At 34.5% G+C, this 11,950-nt stretch overlaps 1 protein-coding gene across 2 annotated transcripts in view; it reads right to left on the bottom strand.

Annotated features, from left to right (window-relative positions):
• Positions 1-438: 438 nt before the first annotated feature.
• LOC135221037 (tax1-binding protein 3 homolog) overlaps positions 439-11,950 on the bottom strand; it is a 76,629-nt gene continuing 65,117 nt past the window's right edge. For both annotated transcript variants that reach the window (XM_064258771.1, XM_064258772.1), the window contains exon 4: positions 439-3,016. In XM_064258771.1, the coding sequence (XP_064114841.1) occupies positions 2,846-3,016 (171 nt within the window). In that variant the 3' untranslated portion in view covers positions 439-2,845. The remainder of the gene's footprint in view (positions 3,017-11,950) is intronic.

Below are 11,950 nucleotides of genomic sequence, written 5' to 3'. Positions count from 1 at the left end.
AGTCAGACATCTTAAAGAACAATCCAAAGCGAATGCCAAGCTAACGTTTCCAAGTACAATACCAAAATCCAAGATCAGTCAGCAACGAGGAATGAAAAAATTCTAGCAGGGAACCACCAACCAATGTTTGCCGGTTCGGCTGGCAGAGAAAATCTGGCCCAATTGGGAAACGGTTCTAGCGCTAGCGCCACGGTAACGGGGTGGTGGTTGCCTGAACTACTAATAGGTTACTAGCGATTGCCGCGAGTTTTGAAAATTTCTGCCAGGTGGAACAGAGAATATAGCTATATATATACCTGCCTGGGAGGTAAAGTGTCATACATTTAAAATCCAAGGTTTTCCCTTACAAATTTTTCTGTTATGAAGTAAAACCACTATGTAAAGAAACAAACATTCAACTCAAAGAGGTATTCTTTAAGGGTAATACCAAACTATAAATCATTTAAAATAACAACTTGAATTGAGTGCATTGAGTTTAGATGTAAATCATGAAGTAAAAGTGATATACTTAACATGTATTACCAAACGATACAGAAATACTACTCCACATCTTTGTGATAAAAATATTCTAGAATCTCTTAAACAGTAAACATACCTAGGTAATACATACCAATTACAAATAAATTTTATATGAATACGAAATAAGAAGTTTGGTCAAAGGAAAACTTACATAATGACATTGAAGGAGACAGACTTTAAACAGCAATGAATTACTTCAATCTAAGGTTTAAAAAAAAAAGAAAAAATAGTTTATAGAAAATGTTTGAGTACAGCATTTTGATTAAAAATCAATAGGTTTAAGGAAGGCGACTAATTCAATATGATCCAGTGCCAAATAATACAAGAATATTCACAGTAATTCATGGCAATCATATTATTTATTTATATGAAGACCTTCAAAATGTAACAATGACCAATGAAAGAGAACATATTAAAATACCACATACCCCCAAAATTTAAAAAGTATACAGTCTATATTAAAGACACAAATTATAGCAATTCCTCATTTGCTGAAATGTATTGTAAAAAAGGATTATTACTGTAAATATAGGCACAAATAAACATTCATCATAACGTGCTCAGAATGAATTTATCTATCTGACTAATGAAAACAAACTCAAATGTGTCTGCATGAAAACATTGTACATCAGCATTTTTTTTTTTCATACAATGCAGATACCTGTCAATACAAAGGTTAACATGTACTTGCTAAGAATGCTGTACCTATCATAAAAATAAATACAAATATTTAAGAACTATGGGTTATGGATTGTGCATGGGTGACAGATTAGTTGGATGGCTTGATCCACCTTTTGGAGCAACACCAGGATACGGTACACTGGTTTCTTGGCAACCAGCAAGTACTTAAATCAATGGACTGATAGTGGAATAGCAGAAATAGTCAGAGAATGGTGGGATCTCATAAAGAAACTTGGAGAACTAGTTGTATTAACTTGTGAGAAACAAAGTCTTTCAGTACTATACTACTTGATACACAAATCTAGTTTGCAACAAGGTTGGCAGATGTCTAATTCAACAATCTGCATCTATAATGCTGAACATTAGTTAAGTATGTTTTCATTATCAGTGCTATTACTTCCAATCTTACTATGAGGATTAGGAAAGTTCTGTTTATTATTCATTTTAACAGAGTGTTGACTACTTTTTTAAAAGTATTCTATGCCTACAAACATACAGAGTACACATATACACCACATACATTGGCAATGGTTTAATTAATATGAATCTGTCTGTGGTAGTGCTAAAATAACCAATGACTTTTAATGGAAAATATATCCTGTGACTTCATTTCTACCGGATATGTTTTAAGAGATCAGAACTGTATGTCCTCAATACATGTACTCTATATCTTCAGACAAACATAAGTGTAAAATGCACAAATATGAGTAGAGATGGCCCAGACTACTTGTTACAGGCCATCCCTAGTCCTTTTCCGAAAGCTTTCTTAACATGAAAAATTTCCTCATTTATTGTTAGCCAAAGCATAAAAAAAAAAAAATACTCCCTCTTTAAAACCAGACTCAAGTCATCTCCAAGAAGAGGCACACTGTCATAGTTCCTTACCAAGAGCAATTTTTATACAATTCTTAGAGTATCATCAAAACTGTCAGTAGTAAAGACACAGCTTAATATATTTTCCCTCCTATGACTTTAATTCTCAAACTTTTTGTATATTTTCTGTACCGCATATAATGCAATCTCTCTATATTACAGAGGAATGCTTAACATCTTTGAGAAGTCTATTGGCACATATATAATGCTGTTTAAAATCTGCTCCTATTATCAGATTTAAAAAAAAAAAAAAAAAAAAAAAAAAGGTACTACTTTTTTTTCAAAATGTTATCTTATCTTTCATTGTGTACTGTACAGTACTCTCAATTAACTTGCAAGACTGCTATCATGGATAACAATTCTTCATAAACAACTAAAGAATTATTAATTGGTTCAAACTGGAAAATTATACAGGGATTCTAAAACCTAATTACTGTACCAAAGCTCAAATATTCGAATATTGTAACACTAAACATGAGAAAAGTAAAAGATCTAAAGGATTAACAGAAGGTGAAAAATTTTTAAAATCACATCTGAGATTAACCATATACAGATTATTAATATTCATAAAATTATTATATAGTTAAAATTACATATATTCTTTTGACAGAAAAAACTCGAGTTACAAAATATTTTCTCCAATAAACTAATCAATATAGTATGGAATGACTGGTTATGTACAAAATAACCCACAGCCTTATAAAATGGAATGTACATTGCTGAATGATGATAAACATGTGAATTAATTCAACAACATGGTAGAAGTGCAGGTTTACGAATGAGTTACGCCTTTCCTAGCGACAAGAAGATTTAAGACTGGATGCTTCTTAATGTAGTCCACAGCTTTCTTATGAGTTACCATAGTGAAGTCATAGCCATTACACTGTAATATTTTATCATGGACTCGAAGGCCTGCTCGGGCTGCTGCACTGCCATCATGTACCTGTCAACATAAGTAGTATCAGATACCCAGTAAATGCCTGCTAAACATCATAGTGCCTTATGCAACTTCATCACAAAGTATGCAAAAGGAAAGTCATAAATTCTATTAAAGGATAGTGGGATACTATTTTGCTAGTTTATTAACCCTCTTACGCCGAAGCCCTAAAAATCAAAACCTCTCCTGTATGCCGAGGCCGGTTTGGAGTGAGCGCGGCAGCGGAAAAAATATTTTTTTCAAAAAATCACAGCGCGCTTAGTTTTGAAGGTTAAGAGTTCATTTTTGGCTCATTTTTTTGTCATTGCCTGAAGTTTAGTATGCAACCATCAGAAATGAAAAATAATATCATTATCATATGTAAATAATGCGATCTATGGAAGCAAAAAAAAAATATACATAATTGTATTCAAATCACGATGTGCAAAAATGATGTACGAATTCGTAACGCGCAGACATAAAAAAATGTTTTTTTCAAAAATTCACCGTAACTCTAAATATTGTTCTAGAGACTTTCAATTTGTTTCAAAATGAAGACAAATGATTGAATATTACGATACTGTAAGAGTTTTAGATTAGAATTGCAGATTTTTACCATTTCGGACGAGTTAAAGTTGACCAAATGTCGAAATTTTTATATATATATTTTTTTATATGCACATATTTCGGAGATGGGGAAAGCTACAACCTTCAATTATTTTTATTGTATTCTTCATAAATTTGCGCACATTTTGATATATGAAACTCTATAAAAAGGCTAATATGAAAAGGAGCAAATATTAGGATAATGCGATGTACGCATTTCGGAGACTTGCTGCCGTGAATCGGCGCGCGGAGGGAAGTTAAATATATTTTTCAAAAATTCACCATAAATCACAATATTGTTCTAGAGACTTCAAATTTATTTCAAAATGAAGATAAATGACTGAATATTACTAGGCCATAAGAGTTTTAGCTTACAATTGCGTTTTTCAACTATTTCGGTAGAGTCAAATTTGACCGAACGTGGTTTTTTTTCTATTTATCGTGATTTATATGCAAATATTTCGAAAAAAAGAGAAAAGCTACAACCTTAAATCATTTTTAGTTGTATTCTACATGAAATTTCGCACATTTTCATATATAAAACTTTCTGTAACAGCTAATTTTAAATGGTGCAAACATTTTGACAATCGCACAAAAAAAATTCTGATTTTTTCGGAAGAGTTACCGCGCGGACGTAAGGAAAATGTTTTTTTTTTTTTCATAAATTCACCATAAATCGAAATATTGTGCTAGAGACTTCCAAGTCATTGCAAAATGAAGGTAAATGATTGAATATTACTAGAATATAAGAGTTTTAGCTTACAATTGCGTTTTTCGACCATTTCGGTAGAGTCAAAGTTGACCGAAAGTTGAAATTTTTGCACTTAACGTTATTTATATGAAAATATTTCAAAACTGATAAAAGCTACAACCATGAATTGTTTTTAGTTGTATTGTGCATGAAATTGCGCACATTTCCATATATAAAACTTTATGTAACGGCAAATTTAAAATGGTGCAAACATTAGGATAATCGCACGAAAAACATTTATCGGAAGAGTTACTGCGTGAACGTATGGAAAAAGTTTTTTCATAAATTCACCATAAATCGAAATATTGTGCTAGAGACGTCCAATTTGTTGAAAAATGAAGGCAAATGATTGAATATTACTATAATATAAGAGTTTTAGCTTACAATTGCGTTTCTCAACCATTTCGGTAGAGTCAAAGTTGACCGAAGGTTGAAATTTTTGCACTTATCGTTATTTATATGAAAATATTTCAAAACTGATAAAAGCTACAATCATGAGTATTTTTTTGTTGTATTTTACATGAAATTGCGCACATTTTCATATATAATACTTCATGTAAAGGATAATTTAACATGGTGCAAAAATTATGTCAAAGTGACGAAATAATTTTTGAGATGTGTCACCGATACTTTTTAGTGCGATAAGAAAGAAATTCGCGCTTGCGCGCCTGTGTAGCGATTGTAAACAAAACAACGCCTTGATCCATGAACTCCCAGCATCCCCCAAGGCGCGTGATTCAAAAGTTTTCGGCTGGTAGGTCTATAAGTATTTTTCCGCGAATTTTAAAAAAAACTTTTTTGAGTCGACGTATGATACGTCCATTCGGCATACGGGAGACATTTTGACTCGACGTTTAATACGTCCATTTGGCGTAAGAGGGTTAAGGTGAAAAGCATGTCATTAAAAGAATTTCAGTATACTAACATATAACTCCTTAAATGACACCCATAAACTCTGTAGTAAGCTGTAAAAGAGAAAGTCCAGAAGTTACTTCCAAAGAGTTCTCAATTTCATACCTTATGATTCAAGTGATGAATGATAATGGGACGAAAATGCTAAGAGTTACCTTTATTTAAATTTTGGGGCCAAGTACCTGAATTAATACCAAACTGAAGGCAAAATAGCAGAGAATATTCCTGTTACGTAGTTTTAACCAGAATGTCCCTATGAGTTATCTTATATTTAAGGATAAAAACCCTCGAACAAAAGAAACCAGTGGCATCCTGTGCTCACTTGCTAGACCCTATGGCATCCCTCTGCTACAGATATTGACAATTCTTTTTATAAAGGGGAGAAACTCCCACAAATTGAGCCATGACAGGTGGGAGATAAAGAACTCACATGTTGGGAAATTATTTAGGTACCAATAGTCTCTGATGTTTTTTTTTCTTTTTATATTCAAGGGGTCAAAGTCTTCCAACTTAATCCTTTAGAGCTCTCAAAAAAGACAAGGGCTTTGTCATCATCATCCATATGTTGGTTTGGCTCATACTGAAGTTCGGTACCCAGATGAAGAAAAGCCTTTCCATATCCTCCACATTAAGTCAAATATCTAAGTGATCTTCTTTACAGACAGACAATATATTCTGCCGGAAAACCAGAACAGCATCCTTCTACTGAAGGACTGTAAACTCAGTCAACTATTAAGACAAAGATTCACGTTTAATTATAGCCAGATGTATAAGGCTTAGCCTACCAGTTCACAGTACCAAAGCCTGATGGTAGTATTTTGAACTTGATATAAGACCATATATTTGATGAGTGTTGGCCCTGTATATGGATGCATGTAGGTTGTGTTCTACCAATATACCAATCCAAAAGGATGTTGTATACCATAGTGCAATTCTTGTGTAAAAAAATCTTACAAACATCTTGTTTTAGCTTCAGCTATACTACTATTAAATGTCCTTCACATATTTCACATTGAATATAAAAATAAATCTGTAGAGTAAATATATGCAGGGAGCATATACTACTAATTAAAAACATTATTTATACATTATGCAAATTTGCAAAATGTGAAGCTGCTAGTGCTGATAGCGAAGCAGCAGAAAGTTTTCCTAGTGGTTTGGCTGAAATAATTAAGGATGGTGGTTACACGGCTGACCAAGTTTTTAATGTAGATGAGACTGGCTTATTTTGGAAAAGAATGCCCAACCGTACATACCTTTCCAAGGAGGAGAAGTCAGCACCTGGCCATAAAGCTGGTAAGAAGCGACTGACTTTACTCTGGGGCCTGGGGCCAATGCAAGTGGCGACTTGAAACTTAAGCCCTTGCTGGTGTATTTGGCCGAGAATCCCAGGGCTTTCGAGGGCATTTTCAAGAGTCAACTCCCTGTCATTTGGAAGTCGAACAAGAAGGCTTGGGTTACCTTGATGGTCTTTGAAGATTGGTTCAATGACCATTTCGTGCCAGCAGTGGAACAGTATTTGTCTTCGAAGGGTCTGCCTTTTAAGGTGCTTTTAGTTTTAGACAATGCCCCTGGTCACCCTTCAAATTTGAGCAACATGCACCCTAATGTGAAGGTGGTGTACCTTCCACCAAATACAACATCGCTGATACAGCCGATGGACCAGGGAGTAATTGCTAATTTTAAGGCTTACTACCTTAGAAGGACAATATGTTCTGCTTTGAGGGCCATCGAAGGTAACAAGGAGTTGACTCTGAAACAGTTTTGGGAGGGCTACAACATTGCTGATGCAGTCAGGAACATTGCAAGTGCTTGGGACGAGGTGAAGACGGCCACTTTAAATGGGGCCTGGAAGAAACTGTGTCCACAGTTTGTGCACAGTTTTGAAGGCTTTGACCAGGCAGAAGACGCCGAGACTGTGACGAGGAAAATTGTAGGGCTAAGCAAGAGGCTGAAACTAGATCCGGAAGCTGATGATGTTACAGAGCTGCTGGCATCCCATGGAGAGGAATTGTCAGCAGAGGACCTCCTTGAGCTGGAGCAGCAGATGATTGAGGAGGAATTAGAGGTACCAGACCCAAAACCGAGGTCATTAACTGTCAAAGGCTTGTCAGAGGGTTTTACTCATCTGGAGAGAGCCTTGGCTTCTTTTGAGGGAGAAGACCCTAACGTTGCCAGGTTTGACAAAATCCAGAGAGGGATCATGGATTTGGTAACTTTCTACAAGGAGACCCTAAAGGAGAAGCAGGTGAAGAAAAGTGTGCAATCTAGGCTTGACACTTTCTTCCACAAGTCTCCAGTACCACCTACCACTCCTAGTCCTGGTAAGGAATTTTGAACTCTTTTACTAATTTATTTTGTTTACATACTGTAATATAAAATGTGTTAATTTTTTAATGGTACATATACTAAATGTTAGTGTAATTGTAACTTCATTAATTATCATCATTTGTATTTTATTGCAGAAGTGGTGCCAATTCCAGATCCCCCTGTACTACCTGGACCCTCTGTAGCAGCCTGTCCACCTCTAGCAGGTAAGCAATTTCATTTTTCTTATTTTCATGTTGGAAATTGTCTACTACATTATGACATACATACTATGTACACTCAATGTGTTTGATATTGCATAACCTAATATTTTTCTTTTATGTATCATTCCAGACCCCTTTGATAGTGAGGATGACCCAGATGACCCTGAGCCTTTCCATGGTTTTGATGTCTTGCCCTATTCATCAGGTAAGGAATCCTTAACAATTTTTTAAAATGTATTATAAATTGCTAATAGAAATTGTATAAAAAGTGTACATATGTACACTAAGTACTACTACATCCACCTTATTATGTACCCTATCATTCTTTCCAGATCGAGAAGTAGCCTCTTCAGAGCCCAAATCAGTTGATACAACAACAATGACCTCTCCAACTCCTTCAGGTAAAAGAATTCTTCATTTTTTAATTGTAAATATGTTAAACAGTAAATAATACTACATATACCTATTGTGTGCAGTAGTTAATACTCTTATCATTTTTATTTTTTATCATTCCAGACTCCCAAGCACCTGCAAGTTCCACTCCATAGCCAGCCACTCTCATTTACCATATGCCCATCCCAGTAAGCAAGCCAACCACTAGAATTTGGTAAGGAAACTTTTTTTTTATGAATGTTTATACATTTTATTACATATGTAATATATTATACTATGTACTACATACATAGTGTACTACTTTACTAATCATATGTACATTATCATTCCAGACTGACATGCACCTTGTAACTTACATAAACCAGACCTCTACATAGCCTACGTCTCTTCATTTCACTAAAGGTAAGGAATTCTCAACTGTTTTTAATGTGTATAAATTGTTAATTATGTAACAGTACATTTTGTACTTAGGTGGTTACATACTGTCCTTTAATATTCTATATCATTCCAGGCTGCCCATAATCTTTTCAAGCTCTCTCATCCTAGCCTGTCATCTGTATAAAGCACACTGAAGTTAGGTATGGAATTCATCTTTTTTTAGTTTTTACTGTACCTAGTAATAAACATAGCTTTCTGAAATATACCTGAAATAATACATATAGAATTTCTATTACTGTACATACACATATGTACATACTACCCTGTAATTATCCTTATCATTGCAGGCTCCCTACACATGCATACTATCTCCATCTCCCACAACCTAGCTAACAGCTTTGAGACTCACTAAAAGTTGGTAAATATGTAAGGAATTCCTAACTAAGTTTCATACATGTTATATCTTATAAACCACTGTATGGTATACTGTATGTAACTTACTATGCATAGAGGACTTACTACATATATACAGTACTATTAATATAATATTTTTTGTACATTCCAGAATCCCAGAACCCCCTGAATGATGTAGGCTAAGTGGCCACAAAAAACTTTGTCCAGGGTTACATAGCACGACAATTTTATACTAAAAGTAAGGAATTATACATACATTCACTCTTTTACTCTTGATATACTCTAATTTACATATTGCATACAGAAGTTTGTGTAGTATTTTGTACTAATTGTGTACTTTTACCTTCCAGAACCACCATTTTTGGATGAAAATAACTCCAGGTTGTACATAAAACTTCAAGAAACTACATGTAGTGTACCCAAACGATTACAAGTAAGGTTTTTATAACTTTTTTTTATTAGTTTAATACATTTTTCCGACATCGTTCCAGCTTACGACGATTTTCGGGTTACGACGCGTCTCAAGAACGGAAGCCCCATCGTAACCCGGGGACTACCTGAATCATGATTAGTGCCCAAAATACCTTGCTGCAAAAGCATCCAATACAATCTCAATTAATTAATCTTAAAAATGTTAAATAGGCCAAAATTCATGCCGTTCTACAACGAGCCAAGACTGCTAAAATAATCACTTTAAATCTAGATGTGACATTTAAGTTTGATACTGTATCTCAAAAGAACTTAGCAATTTTCTATTAAAACTCACTATTTTAAACTAGTTTCTATCAAATAATACACTCTTTGATAGCGATTACGTATAATACCGTATATGCTCGTGTAAACGCAATCTCGCATTATCATGCAACCCCAAAATTTTCAAAATGATTTTATTATGTATCTCATGTTTCATGCGAGTTCAGTTTTTCCATCCCCTTTATCTATCCCATTTTCTAGTTAGGCTAACCCCTTTTCCTCCATCTCTTCATCTATCCCATCTTCTACTTAAGTTTAAAAAAGTAAAAGAGAATGCTAAGTATCATTAGTAATGTCATACTTGTTGTGTAAATGCATACAGCCTGAAACAGCTGATTTGCTATGAACAACCAAATCTGATAACAACAACAGTTTTGGTTGCATTTCAACTATCGAATGTTGGTAATAAATTACCGTCGTTATGTTACAAATGATGTTAAGTAGAATAGGACAGATATAGTTTTACATTACTACGTATGTCCTTATTCATTATGGAGAAAAGATTGGCAAGGGCATATACTGCCAAATTTAAGCTGCAAGTTGTAAATGAAGCTGAGGAAAGAATGTTCATCTACTAACAACTACAGTGGCACCTCTACATACAAAAGTCCCTACGTACAGAAAATTCAGGTTACAAAAGCAAAGACGAAGATTTTTTTGCTTCTGTGTATGAAAATAATTCAGGTTGCAAAAAGGTAAAGTCTGAGATTCGCCCATGCTGCTGAGAACAATTTTAAAACTGGCGAGCCGTCAACTCAGTAGACTCGCCACCATCCTCCCGCTCTCCCATTGTTTCCTGACGCTATTCACTGCCGTAAGATCCTGCTCTCCTATTGGTCAGCATCTGTCCCATCATGCCTCTATATAAAGACGTTCCTTGACCATTTTTTGCGGCAGCGTTATCGTAAACATATGGAATTCATTCGTTCACATATATTACGTTTGTTAATGTAAATTCGTGTTAGTGATTTCGCTTTCACTGTACTGTAAGTTACTTTATCGTGTTGTGTGTGAACTTAATGACTTATATTATTAGCCATGGGTCCCAAGAATGTTGCTGAAGTTCACGGAAAGAAGAGGATGTTTTCTATGGAGACGAAGATGGAGATAATCAAGAAGTGTTTATATTTTCTGCCATTTTTAACGTGTTTTGTAAAGTTAAGTGTTCATGTTTTCTGTCATTTGCCCTCCCCCTCTGTCGCCACTTTCGGACATCACCACACTCGAAAGGTAAGGTTCCACATTTTACTACATACTTACGTACATGTACACACAGTATTTCTTGTACCCTGTACACTAATACACTTTATTTACAGTGTACAGTAACAGTTAGGTTAAGCACTGAATGGTCCAAATTGTTGAATTTCATTGTTTATTGGTCAATTTAGCTTTATTATAAAATTTACTGTAGTGTTTTTGTAGGGCTTGGAATGAACTAGGCAATTTACATGTAAAACATAAATAGTTCTAAATACGAAAAAATCAGGTTACGAAGGCCGCTTCGGAACGGATTAATTTTGTAACCTGAGGCACTACTGTATTATCATGCATCGGCAACATGGATGAAACTCCCGCAAACTTTGGTATAGTACACAAAATTTGAGATAAATGTATTTTAATCAAAACTGTTGGGCATGAAAGAGCAAATTTTACTATTTTCACTCCGATAAAAGATACATACGTAAAGCTCGTAGTATTCTGATGAAATAAACTGAAAATATTGAACACTGTTGATTTTTTTTAATGCAGTAAACATGCCCTCAGCACCATCTACTAGCGAAAAAATAACTAAATTTCATTCATAATGATATGTATATGAGTGATATTTTGACTTGAAAACACTTCATTTAACGTAAAATAACCTTGTCCCATATAAATAGATTATCTAAAGATTCACTTGCATTAACTGAAGCAAGAAAATCACTCCGATTCGAGTTCAATACAGCAAAATAAACTTACCTCGCAATCACCCTCAGCTGATTTCCAAACCAAATCATTGATGGCTATGTTTATATTTTATACTACAATAGTAATATGAAAAAACAATGGGCTCCCGTATTCGCGTTCTCTGGATTCGCAGACTCACGCATTCTAAGATTTCTCTCTGGACTATATCTACCCATTATTCATGGGAAATTCGCCTTTTCGCAGTATTTTTCTGAGAAATATTCACAAATTCCTTTTTTTTTTTTATCAATTTCATCATAAAATGCACTTTTTGTG

The sequence above is a fragment of the Macrobrachium nipponense genome, chromosome 2 (assembly GCF_015104395.2).
Source record: "Macrobrachium nipponense isolate FS-2020 chromosome 2, ASM1510439v2, whole genome shotgun sequence".
In the NCBI taxonomy this organism is placed as follows: domain Eukaryota; kingdom Metazoa; phylum Arthropoda; class Malacostraca; order Decapoda; family Palaemonidae; genus Macrobrachium; species Macrobrachium nipponense.
Note: the sequence above shows the minus strand (reverse complement) of the source record. Positions and strands in the feature narration are given on the sequence as shown.